The sequence below is a fragment of the Lepidochelys kempii genome, chromosome 9, assembly GCF_965140285.1.
Source record: "Lepidochelys kempii isolate rLepKem1 chromosome 9, rLepKem1.hap1, whole genome shotgun sequence".
Taxonomy (NCBI): Eukaryota; Metazoa; Chordata; order Testudines; family Cheloniidae; genus Lepidochelys; species Lepidochelys kempii.
In genome coordinates, this window is record NC_136388.1 from 42,968,407 (window position 1) to 42,987,272 (window position 18,866).

Sequence of the window (18,866 nt, forward strand, 5' to 3'; positions counted from 1 at the left end):
AGGACCAGCTCCTGGAATCCTGATGATTACTTCACATAAAATAATACCGAAATTATCATGTATCATGTAATGGTTCTGTAGAAAAGCTTGAAAACATGGTTCGAGTGCTCCCTAAAGACTCAGAAACCAGAAAGCAAATAAAAAACCTAAAATGTATTATTATTAAAAAAATAAAACCCTCATAATTTTTAAGGAAATTCTGTGATTTTTGGAGGGGAGGGGCTTGATTCTGGTTGGCAACTCTGTAAATACTACAACACTTGAGGAACCCAGCTTCTGTCCACTCAGGCCTATTGCCATGTCCCTGGGTTTAGGGACAGCTTAACATATCCTTCAGAAGTCCAAAAGGCCCTTCCACCCCCCTGAAAATGCTGCATTGGGGAGTTGGAGAGCTCCTCAAAAGAGGGGAAAGCCCATGCAAACCCAAATACTCAATATTACAGGTACTGCCAATGCTGAGTAAGTCCTTCCTTACTGTTCTGGAAGCACAGCTTTTTCTTCCTCATCCTGTAAGAGCTGTGTGACGATGAAGATAATCATGTCTTCACCTTGGTTAATGATCTGAAAAAGCTTTGAGGTGACCTGCAAGTAATGGCTGAGCTGATGAGTCATAGCAGACAATCACCCGTGAAACCGTGAAAAATAGTTATTACAGCCAGCAAGACATGATTATGTGTAAAATATCTTTGGGAAAAGTTTGAAAGAGGTATGGAGAGCATACAGCCTGTGAAAATTCTGCAGAGATTTTTCTATTTTCATCAGTCATTATTTGTATTCCATCATTCCATCCAAAATATGACCATGGAAAAGAGTTCTCCAGAGAGAGCAAAGAAGTGACCAGAAGGGGAAAGAGACAGGAAATGAATTTCCTGTCCAGCAAAAACAATGTAGTAGAAACACAAATCAGGACAATTTAGACTGTTCAGTAAATACCAGTGACACTCCTAAAGTTTGGAAGTTTGTGTAGGTCTCAAAGTTTCTATACATATCCAGAGTATATAGGAATAATGTTAATGTTTTAAGCCCTAAGCGTATTAGAAGGGCCAAAAACTTAATTTGAAATAAAGAAACCTCAAGCTTATTGGCAAAAGAAAAACAAACAAAATCTATTTCTGAAAGACTGGAATTGGTAGTGTAAATGGTGAGATTAAGGTATTTTTTAATCCATGTTTTCTGATGCCAATCTTGCGTATCTTGTCCTGTAAAACTAGATTGGATTTGAGAACAGACATGGTGGGTAGCCAAAGTCTTCAGTGAAAAGAGCAGCAAGTGGTAGCCATATGCTTTTCTTGGAATAACAGTTTAGCGAAATATTTTCTTTTGGGCCTGATTTCCAAATGGTGCCAACCTGGGCTCCACTTGTAGGTGTACCATTGTGCATACATACACATTTTCTGGGCACGCAGATGATGGGATTTATGGGCCAAGGTCTCCAAAGCACTCAGTGTTGGCCTAACTCTACTCCCATTGAAGACAACATGCAACCATAAACTACATTGTCCTTTCAGTGCTACCAAATCACATTACAGATAGTTTTCAACAAGATGTCCATTATTATCTTGTGTTTCTTTCAGCATTACTGCTTTCCAGGATCTCCCTCCTTCCATCTGTGTTTGTGTCCTCCCACATGTAGAACCTTGCATTTTTCCAAGTTCAATCTCATTCTGCTGTTTTCTGCATTTTTCTAACCCCTCTAGGTTCCTTTGAATTAAAATTACTTCACTGATGATTTCCAGAGTCATAATGTATTCTCACCCTGTTCACTCACCTGTCTGTGCTGCAAAAGATGTATTAAGAGACAAGATACTATTTCTCTGTTCTGTATGCTGAGATTGATTCTAGAGAGGCTGTTTGCTGCTTCTCTTATAGCATATACCAAGGAAGTCCAAGTGTCCACTCTGAGTGGGGTAGGGCTGTGAGCAAAGTCCTATGTCACATTTTGAGAGTACTCAGACAGAGATAGTTCTCTCCTTGTACATCTATCAGAGAGTTCAAGCAAGCAAAGCTCTAAACAGCTTTCAGCAACGTCCTGGGCAGAATATGTGTTACAGCTGCCAGGAGTATACCAAGGCTTTGGGAAATCCATATATATACTGGAATATATTTTATCTGCTTGTATCTTTTTTCTTCGAAGTCCATGTTTATTTTCTTGTTATTTAAGGGTCACATCATGTTTTTGTAAGATCTCCTTTATCCATGTTGGGGATATTGAAGTTATATATGTATTTATAAACTCTGTGTTGACCAAGAGCTTTAAGGTAAATTTGGACTGAGAAGCTGCAAAGATTACCCCCACCACAGGGGGAACTGTGCTGAGTATTACTACTTATTGTAGTTTTGGACCTATGCATCAACCATGTTGCAGTTACTTTCCAAACATCTGGACATCTTTGAACAGTGGAATATTTTTATCCATGTGCAGGCTAAGTGACAGCTGTGCTTCTATGGAGTAAGAGAGTACTCAGCTAGCATGTTCGGCAATAATGACCCCAGATACCACAGCTTGTAATAGTGTTAATTCAGCATTGGGAGAAACAAATCTAGAATGCTATATTTTTTACAATAAAGCACGAGGATTCCACCTATTGGAGGCAGGGAGGGTTTTAACATTGATTAGCTGGTTCTCTGCAGACAGTCCCAGAAAGTATGGACTTCTTGAGAAGTTATCTGGGGAATGATATCCCAGCTAGAAAGAGACTGAGTATGCAGGTAGTACTGTGCTCGTACATATCTGAGGTATTGTAGATAGTGGACTTAAATCATCACTGCTTGACATCTCGTGCAAAGTGGGGGGAATGGGGGAACGCTACCAACACAAAATTCTCTGCTCTGTTAAGTAGGTGGTAGTATCTGATGCTTACTTTTCCCAGGTGTAAATGACTATAGAGGGTGTAAGGCAGGGGAGCCTCAGGCCTGGAGAGAATTTCCAAACACACACATTTCTGTGTTTTCCTTTTTCATCTCAGAAGTTGGTGGAGTTGATGTTAGACACTTTCAAGCTGAGAGTGAGAGACTCAGTATGACGCATGTTATGCATCTCTTTAGGAGGTTTATGGATCAACAGAGTTAGCCTCTGTGCTTCATGGCTGCTTAAAAATGCCTACAAAAGTGTAAACTGAAGCATGGCATAAAACAGCTGAATAAAAACCAGTTGATCTTTTATACAAAGCAGAGGCTAGAAGACAAAATTTTCAGACTGGTATTTTACAAAATGAGAGGATAATTTTCTATTGCTGTTTGTGTGATCACAGTCATGCCGTTCATTTTATTTCCACTAAAAGATATATTTAAATCAAAGCCACATCTGCTCCATCTGCTTGCTTAATCTGATATCAAGGCATAGATATATAAAAATGTCCTAGTGCTTATTTCAATCAGAGCAGAGCTTTAAAGTGCATTAGCTTCAATCACCCATCTATTTCACGTTGTCTTTTGTTGACAGTCTAGGCTCTGATTGTGCAGCTATTCTACATGCAGAGTACCCACTGAAATCAAAAGGCATTGCAAAGTAGAAAAAGGTGGAGGTACTTATATGGGCCTTTCCCGTAAAATAGAATCTAAGAGATAAAGGGAAAAATGTTAATGATTTGGGATCTTAAACATTGTTTTTAAAGGCCTTATCCAAAGTCCATTGAAGTCAATAGAAAAAGATCTCTTCACCTCAATGGGTTTTAGATCAGGCCCTAACAGAATGGGTCACAGACCTGGCAAAGTCCCCCTAGTGGCAGATCGCTAGCCATCTGCATCTGGGCAGAGCCCAGTCACTGCTTCTGTCTGTGAGGCTCCTAAGGCACTTTCCCGAGGTCAGACCTCTTGATCTGGAACCCTTTGCGGGAAGAGGGACCCCCACAGTTTAACTGTCTTAAGCCCCAAATCCAGTGCTGAGACCTCCCAAGCCTCTGATTTACACTCTTTCAGAGACCCACTGTGATCACTCTGATTTAGAGTTGAACCCCTCAGGGACCACATACCATTTTAAAGCAAGAAAAACAGGCTTTTTTACAGGAACTTCTTAAACACACACTCTTTGATGTTTAGACTGCACAGTAGAGTCATCTATGCAGAATGACCAACTCCCCAGTGCAATTCCCCCTCAGAGCCCTCAGCACTCCTGAGAATATTTTTAATTTGGTCAATGTCCTTGGAGGGAGCCCCTCTGGCTCTACTCCTCCAGTGGGGATTCCTCTGGTGAGGGAACAGCTGCTCTTGGCTGAAGAACATCACATTTAAAAGCAATCTCTGCCACCTTTTCTGTTTCTCTTCTTCTGTTGGGAATTTTCCATGCTCCGACCCCCATTGGCTGCTATGCAAATGTCCTGAAGATCAGACACATAGTAGGGGAGTGGGGTTAGCATTTCAAATGTGGGTGCCCAGACAACACCCCATCATTAATCTATTTTCTTTTGCTCACTTTGAGCAAATGTCCTTGTCTCCAACAATGCCAGATAAATAGAGGACTTAATTTTCAAGTGCCATCCATCTGACACTCTCCATAACCACTAAGCTCTCTTTCCAAAGGAGAGAGACAGCTTCATGGGGTGTGTATATATTGAAACGTTAAACACACTAACATGACCAATCTGTCTGTTCTTCAGCTGTCAGTGCTATGACATTTTAGAGGCTTCCCCACTCTTAAGAGTGATTTATTAACTAGTTCAGAACTTCACCCATGAAGGAGAGATGTAGGATGCATCCTTTTTTCACTTCTGTTACCTCTGAAATGCCATCAAAAACAAAGGCAGACAATTCAAGGATTAAAAACTGTCTCTCTTCAAGGCTTTGTTCATACACTTTTGGGGATCATTATATGCTTCTGGGTTTTTTGAAAAGACTGATCTTATTAATACCTTGGGACTATAAACTTTTATGTAGACAGCCTGCAATGATGTGAACACAATTGGTTTTGCCCCTTTGAGGTCCATAAGTGCAAATCCTAGTACCTGCATATACATCATGATGTGTCTTGAGTAATATTTTAGGATTTACTCTGTAGGTAAAAAACTACACTTGAAAGTGCGGGCTTTATTATGTGCAGGCACAAATCATGGCCAAGAGCTGAAATTTCAGACCTTAGGGATCTGATCTTGCTTCCACTGCAGTTAATGACAAAATCTGTCTGTCTACATTTTTATGTCACCCATCATAATGGCTTCTGAGTTCTTATTGTCTTACACGGGACCAGGATTTAAATCCTAGTGACTGTACAAAAATTGAAACGTAGAAGTTTTATAGCCTTGATTCTTACACAGACTGAAAATTTTAGAATCCCTGCTCACTAAAAAAAAAAAAGTATATGTTTATATTAGTCAGGTACTTGTTTGAACATCTCAGACTATGTGGATCTGGATCCAAACTCCACTGCTGGCTCCTAATTACAATTGGCCAGATTAAATCAGAATACTCCCAGTTCTTGGAGAATGTTGATCCAGAAAACATTGGGGTTCAACCTCATCTTTAATTTAGTCCATGATTTCTGATTTAATACCTTTTGTAACAATATATACCAGCAAAAATTAAATGTTCATTCAGATGTTTTTGGTAATAAAAATACATATATTTTATTACAGGTACAGTTTCACTTATATCTTTGGCTGTGCTCTCTTATGAACGCTATTGTACAATGATGGGAACTACAGAAGCAGATGCCACAAACTATAGGAAAATATGGATGGGAATCTTCTTGTCATGGATGTACTCTTTATTCTGGACCTTACCACCCCTTTTTGGATGGAGTAGTTATGGACCGGAAGGACCAGGGACAACATGTTCAATAAACTGGCATTCAAGGGATGCTAACAATATATCGTACATCATATGTCTCTTCATCTTTTGCCTTGTAATTCCTTTTTTCATTATTGTTTACTCTTATGGGAAGCTGCTATGTGCTATAAAGCAGGTAAGTACATTTTTAAATATCCTTTTAATGTAAACATGAGCAGAAGCCAACATACATTGTCTAAAATTCATAGCTAATGTTCATTGGTAGGTATTACAGCGGTAGGCATCACAAACTTATGAAGGACACTGAACTGGACACCAAGTCCATTTTAACTTGATTTCTTTTTGACAGTGACGTAAGTGCTTTGCTGCACCAGGGCCTAAGCACATGGTTAAATGTCACCGCTTGACTAGTACCGTGGAAGTAGTTTCTTTGCAGCTGAGGAAGAGCAGGGAGGCAGCAGAATTAGCTCCCTCAGAAGCAACTACGTTTTACAAATAGAAATGGTATGTACAACACACTGAGATCAGAGGTAGAGTCAGATGTTTTTCAACAAAATGTGCTCTGTGCTGATGCTTAATGTTTTTCCTCTGTAATTGTGTCTGGGCTGAACGCATCCAGTAAATGCACTGTGGAGCTATCGGGTTTTTCAATTTAAAGTTTGTGTTTACATATATATTTACAATAGTAAATAAGTAATATGTATACATATTTTGAATACACAGAAAATATGGACACTGTGGATGCTGCTGCATCACAATTTACCCAATCTCCACCAAGGGATAAATTTTGCACTTGGATATGCATGGAAGACTGCTGCTTAGTAGTGTTCTTTGAATACTAGTCCTGTCCAAAAATGGGACCTTGCTAAACATTCCCTCTTCCTCATCTCCCTCTAACCTCTGTGCATAGCCACCACCATTGCCTTTCACACAATTTTGTCTTTCTTAGAAGGTGAGTCCTCAAGTCAACCTACAATTCACTGAGTTGCACCTCCTCCATTGTATCTCTGGAGACTAGCTTAGAATCATCAGTGAATGTTGGGTGTTTATTGATCTTCTAAAGAACATCAGTCTCTCTAAATCTGCTCTTTTTGACTGATAATAACTATGTGAGAGCACACATTATGTGGTGTCTTTGCTCCTCGGGCCAAACAGATTGAAAACATTTCCTGCTCCATTCATTGTTCCCTATCAAGTACACCATCAAGTTAGTCTGAAAAATGAGAAAGTGATTTAAAAAGAATAACACAGACTTACTTATTAAAAGACCTTTCACTTTTTCAAACTAATCTTTCTTCTTTTAGGTGGATTAGTGGAAGCCATGAGGATAGAAATTAGATTTTAAACCAGGGAATAAATCCAGCTTCTTGTCAGCAATTCCTTTTCTTTACGCTGTCTTGGAAAGGTGGTATGATATATTCCTCTCTTTACCATTCTCAGTGCACAGTCCTCTTAGTAAATTATTAACCTGGTTCTTTTTCTTTTTCTGCTGTCTATAAATGTAGCAGATGACCTGGACTTGATGCTGTTTTCAGAGCAGTGTTCTTTTGATGGACATTGTGGAGATAGTGGACAAATAGGGCAATAACTCACCTCAACAGAGGTTTGGTTGATAAACCAGAAAAGCCTACATAATATGAGAGGTTAGGAACAAAAGAAATCTCCTGAGAGATTTGTGTTATGCCCAGACTCAGGCTCAAAGAAAATAAAATTCCCTATTGGTAGAAAAGGGGAGATTAAAATGAGATGAATTTTACGTGGCATATACAAAAACATAAGAAAATGGTGGAAGGCCAGGGTGTTGTCGAGGCAGCAGTAGCTTCGCTGTTTACATTGCTAGAAAAGAACATACACCCTGTGGAACATTAAAAGCACACATTTCCCAGAGGTAATAATTATATTTCAGAGTACATGAGTTACTTATTTTCCTGATTTAAGGCAGATCCATTGCCAAGTATTTTACAGACTAAAATTTCAGGAGATCAGTCAATTCCCTAAGCAGCCAAGTGCAGTTCAGTGCATGCCATTTCTTGATTATAAGAATAAATCACTATTTCCCCTTCAGGGTCTATCTCCTTCATCCCATGAAGTGGGAGCAGGTGTGGGAGGAGGCAGAAGCTTATCCTCTCCTTAGTAACCCCCCCATATACAACCCCTAAAAGCAGGTAGGCAGAGAGGTTGGGACATCCAGGCCAACTGGGGTACAAGGGGAGGAGTTGGGAGATCTAGAGGAGGGGAGTGAATTGGACTGGGCAGCCTGAGGAGGATGGAGAATTCTTGGGGTGAACAAACCTCGGGGGAGGGACAGATTAGGACATCTGTCCAGCTGCTGCCTTTGTGCTCTTTCTGTCTCTTACAGTGTAGCCTTCATTCTCTGTGCCCCATCCAATCTCTGCAGAGTGCCCTAGCCATAAGGATATTGGCTATTCTGTGGTGGGTCATGGGCTCCTGCTGGGGATGTTCCACTTGTAATTAAATATTCATGCGGTCAGAGACACACAATTGACTGTAGGTCAGTGGTCAGGGCACTCACCTGGGATGCAGGAGACCCAGCTTCAAGTCCCTTCTCCCAACCAGGTAGAGCACAGTCTTGAGCTGAGATCTACCACATCCCTGTTAAGTGCCCCACTTGCTAGGGCCTCTCTCTCTCTCTCTCTCTCTCTCTCTCAGTTCTATTGTAGACCCAAGAAACTTTCCTGACAAAAAGTGTCCCTTTCCTGCAAAAAATTGTTGTTTCAGCAAATTGGCATTTTCCAACAAAAAGCTATGCAACAGCTCTAGTTAATGTATTCTTGCATGCTACCTTCCTCTTCCCACAGCAGGACTCCTGCTCCCCCACTTCCCTTTCGCCATGTAAGGACTCCATCAACCTCCTCAGCCCTTTCTAAGCTCCATAACATGGCAATGCCCCCAGTGAATGTTACCAGAGGTACCCAAATACATGCTAGAAGCTCAAGGGGTTCAGGTGAGTACGGAGGTATCTTCCTTCTGGCTGCTGTAAACCCTCCTTCATCCCTACACTGACAGTCTAGGAAAATATCCAGCCTCCATAATGACACACAGATTAACTAGAATCCTGAGGATTCAAATTACAGGTGGGCATGAACTCAAAATTCAGATCCAGAACTGAATTGCCCCCCCAAAAAACCTTTGAGCTTGGAACTTTTTCAGGGTTTTAGTTCAGGCCTGTCCAGCTAAATCATTGTGTAGAGCCTTGATGCTTATATGAAGTACTGCCAGCTAGGTAAATGTATTCACAATGATACTTTTTCCTGACCAATTCCATAACTAAAGTTTCTTTGACACCTTCACTAAGGAATCTTCTACCTTTTGTTGCAATATATATATAAAATCTAAGTAGCTTAGAGGCATTAAAATAACACCCTGTGAACCTGTGAAAATCCCATTAACTGGATTGTTCTTGCCCTTTGTATTTTTCCCTTCTTTATAAAATTATATAGGTCAGTCTGAAGGACTGCACTCAGCAAAGTACTGGAAAAATCTGTGTACATACCTGTGTATATACAGTTGCTATGTTGTACATTACTGTGGCTATAAAAAGCAAACTTGTTTTTTATTTCAGTTGTTGGCAAAATTTGGCATTTCCACGTTGTTTAACTAAAGTTATTTAAGAATCTTACTTGGTTATTTTATTGGCCTTTTATTCTGTATGACCAGGGCACCTTTCATACTTCGTGCTAGTTTAGCTTTCAGGTGTTTAGATGTGATTTTTGGAAAAGCGCTTAGTATCCAAAAAGGTTTGAATTGTACAACAGGATCCAACTTCAAATCAACTTGAGATGTTAGCAAGTCAGTTTTAAACCATAGAAATGAGAAACCTCTGCTTTAATTAATTGCAAACAGGATCCTGATTCCTGTTGTCTTTAAATAAACAAAACGTTACTGTAATAAGAATGATAAAAACTGCAGTAAGACTACTGTATTTTTAAAAGTAACAGGAAACGGGGTTGCTCTCAAGTAACCTCCCTAAGGGGGCAGCGAAAACATTTGCCGAGCAGGTGGAATCTTTAGCGAAAGGTCAAACAAAATAGTACAAGACACATTGGGAATACTTTAAAGTAAAGTGATGGTTTAAGATAAGGGGTTGCTTAGTGGAGAAAGGCAGATCACGCGGTTTTCACTGCACTGGAACTGGATCAGTGGCTTGTTAAGAAAAGATCTACTGCAATGCAAAGTGGAGAAGGAATGACCCTACATCCTTTCTATAAGCTCTCAAGTATATCTTGCTGATGGAAATATATCTGTGGGTTTGCCTGTATGTGGGGCAGGAGGGAAGGCGTTGGTGTTTTGAGGAGCAGGGGTAGAAGAGAGCGAAGAATGCTCATTTTGTGAGTATTATTTTTTCCCCAACTACTATGGCTTAACCCCTAAAAAATCTTTAACTTTAAAGTTCTCTATTAACTTGAAACAGTTTCACTTCACCTGGCAGTTATATTTTGGACAAGCCTCCCCTCACCGAGGTAGTTAATATGGTATGTACAGATAGATTATCTCATTTAATTTGTGGTTTAAATCTTTGGTGCAGTGAGGAGTAGGATGGAGAGGACGGTTAGTACAGGCAGTGCCATATGCTGCTGCCATGTTTTCATGTACTGGCTAATTTGAGTGATGATTAAAAAGGTGGATGGATGTTACCCAGAGAACCCTGAAACAGCCTTTGTCTGACAACAGAGCGAGACAAGATGCTATCCCTGGGGTTGCGAGAGGGTAAAAGGCGCTGTGCTCCTTCCTTTGAGAAAAATACTTAGTGATATGTGAAGACAAAGATTTGAAGGGAGAAAAGGTTGCTTGTGATGAAGAGGTACAGTAGAACCTCAGAGTTATGAACATCAGCGTCACAAACTGACGAGTCAGCCATACACCTCATTTGGAAATGAAAATATGCAATCAGGCAGCAGCAGAGACAAAAAAAGAAAAAGCAAATACAGTACAGAACTGTGTTACATGTAAACTATTTAAAAAATAAAGGGAAAGCAGCATTTTTCTTCTTCATTGTAAAGTTTCAAAGTTGTATTAAGTCAATATTCAGTTGTAAACGTTTGAAAGAACAGCCATAACATTTTGTTCAGAGTTACGAATATTTCAGTTATAAACAACCTCCATTCTGAGGTGTTTGTAACTCTGAAGTTCTACTGTAAAGTTAAAATTAGGGCTGTCAAGAGATTAAAAAATTTAATCGTGATTAATCATGCAATGAAAATAATTAATTGGAATTAATAATGCAATTAAAAATTAATCACAATTAATCGCACTGTTATATAATAGAATACCATTTATTTTAATATTTTTGGATTTTTCTACATTTTCAAATATATTGATTTCAATTACAATAATACAAAGTGCACAGTGCTCAATTTATATTTATTGTTGATTACAAATATTTGCACTGTAAAAAACAAAAGAAATAATATATTTCAATTTACCTTATCCAAGTACTGTAGTGCAATCTCTTTATCATGAAAGTTGAAATTACAAATGTAGAATTATGTACAAAAAAATAAGTGCATTCAAAAATAAAATAATGTAAAACTTTAGAGCTTACAAGTCCACTCATCCTACTTCAGCCAATCGCTCGGACAAACAAGTTTGGTTACGTTTACAGGAGATAATTCTGCCTGCTTCTTGTTTACAACATCACCTGAAAGTGAGAACAGGCGTTCGCATGGCACTGTTGTAACAGGTGTAGCAAGATATTTACGTGCCAGATGCGCTAAAGATTCATATGTCCCTTCATGCTTCAACCACCATTCTAGAGGACATGCGTCCATGCTGATGACAGATTCTGCTCGATAACGATCCAAAGCAGAGTGGACCAATGCATGCTCATTTTCATCATCTGAGTCAGATGCCACCAGCAGAAGGGTGATTTTCTTTTTTGGTGGTTTGGGTTCTGTAGCTTCTGTATCTGAGTGTTTCTCTTTTAAGACTTCTGAAAGCACGTTCCACACCTTGTCCCTCTCAGATTTTGGAAGGCACTTCAGATTCTTAAACCTGGGGTTGAGTGCTGTAGCTATTTTTAGAAATCTCACATTGGTACCTTCTTTGCATTTTGTCAAATATGCAGTGACAGTGTTTGTAAATCAAACAACATGTGCTGGGTCATCATCTGAGACTGCTGTAACATTACATATATGGCAGAATGTGGGTAAAATAGAGCAGGAGACATACAATTCTCCCCCTGAGGAGTTCAGTCACAAATTTAATTAATGCACTATTTTTTTAATGAACATCATAAGCATGGAAGCATGTCCTCTGGAATGGTGGCCAAAGCATGAAGGGGCATATGACTGTTTAGCATATCTGGCACACAAATACCTTGCAATGCCGGCTACAAAAGTGCCATGCGAACACCTGTTCTCACTTTCAGGTGACATTGTAAATGAGAAGCAGGCAGCATTATCCCCACAAATGTAAACAAATTTGTTTGTCTTAGCAATTGGCTGAACAAGAAATGGGATTGAGTGGACTTGTAGGCTCTAAAGTTTTACATTGTTTTGGTTTTGAGTGCAGTTATGTAAAAAAACAAATCTACATTTGTAAGTTACACTTTCACAATAGAGATTGCACTACAGTACTTGTATGAGGTGAACTGAAAAATATTTTCTTTTGTTTATCATTTTTACAGTGCAAATATTTGTAATAAAAACTAATATAAAGTGAGCACTGTACACTTTGTATCTTGTATTGTAATAGAAATCAATATATTTGAAAATGTAGAAAAACATCCAAAAATATTTAATACATTTCAATTATTATTCTATTGTTTAACACTGTGATTAATCGTAATTAATTTTTTTAATAAATTTTTTTTAGTTAATCGCGTGAGTTAACTGTGATTAATTGACAACCCTGGTTAAAAATCAATCAATATCGTACTCTTTGGGTGCTGGATCCTGGAAGATACTTGCTGTGGGAGCCAACCATAACTATTGGATAAAAGAGAGAAGTTGGGTTGGGAAAGAAAAGCAAAAGATCTAACAGACCAAAAATGTCACAGGTGAGCAGCTGCACACACAGTTTATGGAGCAGATCCCTTATCGCAATCCTGGCTAGCTTGTTGGTTCCTGACATACAGGCTGGCCATTACTATTTTAATTAAACAGTTTCCCCCCAGCCACAACCCACCTTTTCAAAGTACATTGATAGGTTTTTCATTTCATACTCCACTGCCCTCCCCAAAAAACAGGAAATTAAATCATTGATACTCTTGTGCGAGTGGCAGCTGTCCTTTGATTAACCTTCAAGCAGTTCAAACATTCACAAAACAAACCTAAGACATTTCACTGCCCAGCACACTCTGCCGTGTTCTTTACTGAAGTCCCACAGCCATACATTCAGAGCCTGAAGTGCACTGGCAGATGCTAGTAATGGGCACTGCAGTTTTGTTTTCCCTCCATAAGTGTGCAGTTAGTTTGGAGGAGGAGACCAGTTACTTTCATGGAGAGGCACCATTTTGATTGTCATCCAGTGCTGAGAACTCCTTAAGCCAGTCTCACACCCGCAGATTCATTTCTGTGTGCCCTACTATTGGTAGGCATTTGGCCAGATACAGAAGAGCTCTGTATGTTCTCAGAACACAACTCGCGAACAAAAGGTGTCAGAAACAGCCCCTCTCTCACACACTCCACAAGCTCCCTGCTCAACCAGGATTGAAAGTGTTTGGCTGCTAGTTTAAACACCCAAGGCCAGATGCTCAGCTGGTGTAAGGTGGCATAGCTCCATTAATTTCCTGAATTAGTTATTGCAAGTGGTTTATTTAGATATTATCAAGTATTCACAGCACGCATATCCTGGCAGCAACTTATGAAGCCTTCACCACCACCACTCATCTCAATGGGAAATTAACTGTTAAAGCCACCTGAGTTCAACTTCAATGTGAAAATTGTGGAGTTTCTCAGTACAGGAAATGGTGATCTGAGATGCAGCCTTTTTTTTTTTTTTTTTTTAACAGTTAATGGAGGTGGGGCAAAATGATTTTCAACACTCATTGGTCTGTGTTTGTACAGTGGCTCACACAATGGGGTTCCTGGTCCACCCCAACTGCTACTGCAATAGAAATAATGAGAGGCCAGATCGTTTATCCCACCTCCATTTATGGCCCAGAGGGCTAGACACCTCACTCTACCCGATGTCTGCATTAGTCACTGGTTGTACACAAGGGGCTAGATCCACAGTTGGTGTAAATCAGCATTGCTCCATTGACTTTGGTATTTAAAAAAGATCTGCAACCTATTAATCAATTAATTATTACTATATAACCCAGATCCCGAGCAAAGGAGGCCCAATACTGAGTATTTTTTGTCAGTGACAAAAATCTGAATTACTTCAGAGGAAAAACCCGGATAAAGCACACAAATAGCAATACAGTGAAGCTAGCACATTAGTGGCATTTGTACATTATCTCCTGAGCACATGCTATCCTATATGGTTGCTAGAACGTTAATTGTTGTTGAGTTGAATGTTGCCAGTTGTGAACTAGCGTGAAAGCTTGTGAATCTTCTTCAGAAATGAGATACAGCAATACATGTATCCCACTGCCACGTGCATTGAAAGGAAAGCCCTCACTCTGTGTACAACATACAAAATTAGAGACTTTATGAAGTATGTAGGCTCTGTGGGGTGTGGCTGGGGAAGTCAGATGGAGAACGGTCTTCTTCCCTGACACGTCAGTCCGCAGAAGCTGTAAATGTTGTGGCAATTCGGTAATAAGCCCCTAGGAAGCGCTTTCTCGCTCATGACTGACCCATTTAGCCTATGTTTCTAGCAGCACTGAGAGTTTCCAGAGGAGGCAATATTCTTAGCTAGAGGGAAACTTATTGCTGTACAGGGTCTGTGACTGGAGTGTGAAAAGGAGAACAGAAAAAGGAACAGAAAAGAGGAACAGAAAATGATCCCAGAGGACCCTACAAAGAGAATTCTCTAGCAGACTGTATTTGCAATAGCTTCCTAGCCACCTCAGAGCATGTCACATGCACTATTAACAGTTTGTTACTAACTGCTGATCTCTCGCAAAGTGATACAAGTCTGCATTAGAACAATAAATTAAACATATTGAAAGCACAAAGCCACTTCCCTCAGGCATCTCAGTATTGTGTCCCTTATCTGAGACCAACTGTGTTGTTAAGATTGCTTTTAGGCAATGAGGCAACTAAAAGGACATTATCCAAATGTGACACATACTCTAAGATTATTTTTTAAGGGATGAAGGAAGGGTAGCACCGGTGGAATCCAGGGACAAGAGAGTGAGATATATTTTATTGATGATGTAGATGTTGGATTTTATAATGGGGGTTCATCATGGATTTATTTGGAGTTATAAACTGCTTAAATTAAATAACTTGTTTGTTACCACAGCTTACCGTAATCTCAGTGACAGTAAATACCAACAAGCCTATAATTTGGGAGTAGAAGCAACTTCTACAGAAGAGATGTTTTTGCAACAGCACTGAAAGGTTTATTTTTTGTGCAAAATTCTCAAAAATGGACCAAAAATGTTTATATCATCACCCAGATGCCAGTTCTTCAGACATTCAACTAGACTCACTAGGACCTTACTGAAAGTGGGAATCATTATACAGTGGCAGTGTAACACAGAAACTTTAAGAATGAGAGGGTGGGAAAATTCATTTCAAAACTCACAGATCAGTTTGTAGGTATGTTTTTAATTGTCATTCTTTGCACAGAGGGAAGAGGTATGAAATCTGAAATTTGTTTCTTCTCCATCTATGGAGTTTACCAATTTGCCATTTGCTGTTACTCATATTCATGCAAATCCAACACTGAGAAGACAAATATAAATGCCCAAATATAAACACATAAAATAAGGTTAACACTTGCAGAAAGTCATTTTATGTATATCCCGGGTACTTTTGCCTTATCGTCCCTGCTTCTGAAGACCACCCCCACCTTCTCCATCCTATAGCCCAGCTCTGCCACTTCCTTCTATAGTACCAACACCTGCCCCATTCTCTTGTCCAGTTCCTTCACTCCATAGTGTCTCATGGTATTTGGATCCAGCATTTAAGGAATATTCATGGCCACTCCTCAGTATGGGTGGGATACAAAACAGTGTAGCTCAGATCCATGGCACAAAGAGCATTACAGGACAATAGAGGTAATAAACCTGTGAATATGCATTCGAGGCCAAATTTGGAAAAGTTGGTGCAGGAAGTTATGCCAGCCAAGCCTCCTGCACCAGGTGGAGAGATTTACCCCGGTGGAAAGCAGGTAGTGTTGCTACGGCTGCAGTCCTTACAATGGGTATCTTTGATTCCTGTCACAGGCACACCACCACTGGAAGCAGGTGAGGGGAAGCACTGACTCCCCTTAAGTGGCTGCCCTGACCATGCCCCCTTTCCAGACAGTCCCCACTGTTTGGTACCCACTCATTTCTCTATTTGTTCCGCCAGCCCAGAACAACAGAATCTGCAGGCTCTTTGTGCTGAAACTTCGTCTGCCAGCAGACTGTCTGCCAATAGATCTCTGCCAGGGTTTATGCTGACACACACTGATCTTAGACCTGGGTGAAGCTGGGGGCCCTCTGGCTTTGGTTATTGTTGGCATATTTATTATAAAATCATTAAAGAATTAATAAACATTACACTTAAGTCCTAAGTTCACAAGCAACTTAGATGAGGTGAAGGGGGAAAGGCTTTTATATGGGTTGGGTGTCAGGAGTGAAAGCACCAGGTTGGTATGGGAAATGTGTGATGGGAAAAAGGAGGGGATCAACAGATTGGGGAGTTCAGCTCGAATGCAGCTTTATTCACTAGTCAGAGCAGCTTGGAAGAGGAGGGCTAGAATCAGGAACGAGCAAATACAGAGGTGAAAAGCAGGTCTTTCTGCTGGGCCTCAGACCCAGATGTGATAAAAACCTTAATTGTCACAAAATACAGCTCCACTCGTGAGGACCAAGTCTGTGGTCTCAGTTAGGGCCAACACTTTTTGAAGGCAAATCATACTACTCTTGGATTCATTGAGAAACATTGTCACCCCCCTTCCCAAACATACACACTTACCCTCCTTGGCAGCAAGGAGGAGGTTACAGGGACATAAACCTGGTATCTCTGTCATGGTCCATATATTTTTCACTTTCACACCTCCTGTAACCACTAAGGATCATTCCTGCCTAATGAGTTGGCAAGTGGAAGAGATACAGCTGGCATCCGATCTGCTTATACTCTGTGCTCTTTCCCTTTCAGAGGGAAAGCTTTGGGGAACATGCTGGGGGCGTAGTCTGGTTATTACCTTACATTTAATTTGTCCAGTTTTCTTTTTAACTTCACCCCATACTGTGCTTCTTTTTATTTTCTGGGATTATACTTTTTCTTCTGATCCCTCCCGGCCCATCACATTTTTGCTATCTTCAAATTACCAAAAAACATGAAAAAAGTTAACTTTAACTTTATGATGGGTGTAGAAGGGAAATGGTGCGGCAGTAGCCTTGCTTTGTTGGAGTCAATGGTGGGGAATCTGACCTTACATTTTCATTTTCATTCATTCTTGTCTCCAGCAGCATGTCTCTCCCCCTCAACTCTACCCAGTTGTGACAATCAGCCGTGCTTAGATTTCAGTCACAGAGGACCAGATGCTGGATTTGATTTTGGACTTTTAGATTCCCCGTCTGCACACTGATTCACAGCTCTCAGACAAGTAATGAAACTCACAACATCATGCCAAGTGGGAAAGCCAAATTATGCTCTTCTCCTCCATGTAGGCCAGTTCTCTTATGCCTCAACTCACTGGTGACCGCCGCCTTGGCTGCAGGGGGACCTGACCAGCAGCTGAACTTTGACAGTTATGCAGGAGCATCAGGCTTTTAGAAGATACACTCATTACCCCACCTGCATGGGGGCAGAATGGGGGATGGGCTCATGACTCTACCGCTGCACAAATCCTTAAATCACCTGTTAATTGTGTTGCAAGAATACTCCCTCAGTGAGGCTAGAGTAACATCCTGTATGAAAGTGGGTGGGTTGCTTCCCCCTACATTAGCAGAAATTTGACTGTCACCTGATAAGCTAGAAAAGCTGCATATGTGGGTTTTCCACTGAGATTTTTCCTGTACACATGTGTATTCTCCATTCTGTCTCCTGCTCACATGACAAGTAAACTGCACAACATATAACAAACATTCAATCACAACACATCAGACGAATTCTCTTAATGCTTATAATTAATTATGAAGTTTAGATCATCTGCAAATAAAGACAGTTCCCCACCACCACAGGGAGTTTACAACAGATGCACAAAACGCCTTCTGGGAAGTGCGTAGTGCTCTCAATCCCTATCGCTCAGCATCGATCCTTAAATGACAGACACAGAAAAGACAAGTTAAACAGTCTCCAAGAGCTCAGTGCAACTTAAAAGGTTACTTCTTTATCATCAGTCATCGTCCTAAATGTAATGTTGGGATGGAGGAGGCATTTAATGGATGTGGTTTAGGGATTGTGGACCTTTTGTCTAGCCAGATCTCCTACAAGGCAGCTAGATATATGTTGAAGTGAGTCTTGAGGAAGGATCTGGCCAAGAAAAAAGGAGTTGTGGGGGAGGGGGTGGAAGGCTGATGCACTGGGATTAGGGACAGAAGAAGTCATGTCTATGATATGAATTTATATTTGACAAAATTGAGATCTGGCAATATGATAAACTAGTGTAGAGTTGCAGCATCCACTTTCCTCTGGTGGATTGAGGGGTATGGTCCCTGTCTGACGCTCTCTGTCCATTTTGGAAAATCTAGGACCAACAGCACTGCTAGACTTATCTATTTCTGGTGCTCCATTATATAAAAAGGATTTGGGGCCCAACAAGTACGGAGGCAACTCACCCTCTCTGAGCTCTGCTGTGCCCATACAATGTGCATCACAGCCCCACCTGGGCTCAAGCCTTGCTGTTAGTCCTCCCCATTCACACATGTTCAATTCTGATTTTAAAAGAAATCCTTAGAACAAAGTCAGTCAAGTTAAAAAGAATGATGTATTTGCTCTCAGGCAAATGCACATTAGTGAAACAGTTCAATAACTGCCAAAGCTGCATGCTCATGGAGATTTACCCAAGTGCAGTGGGGACTGCTGATTTCCCAGTCAATCCCACCAATATTCCCTCACACCCCTATTTCCATCCTC

At 40.4% G+C, this 18,866-nt stretch overlaps 1 protein-coding gene across 1 annotated transcript in view; it reads left to right on the forward strand.

Annotated features, from left to right (window-relative positions):
• LOC140917004 (pinopsin) overlaps positions 1-18,866 on the forward strand; it is a 146,736-nt gene that overhangs the window by 9,451 nt on the left and 118,419 nt on the right. The window contains exon 2 of the mRNA XM_073358900.1: positions 5,568-5,896. Within this exon, the coding sequence (XP_073215001.1) occupies positions 5,568-5,896 (329 nt within the window). The remainder of the gene's footprint in view (positions 1-5,567; positions 5,897-18,866) is intronic.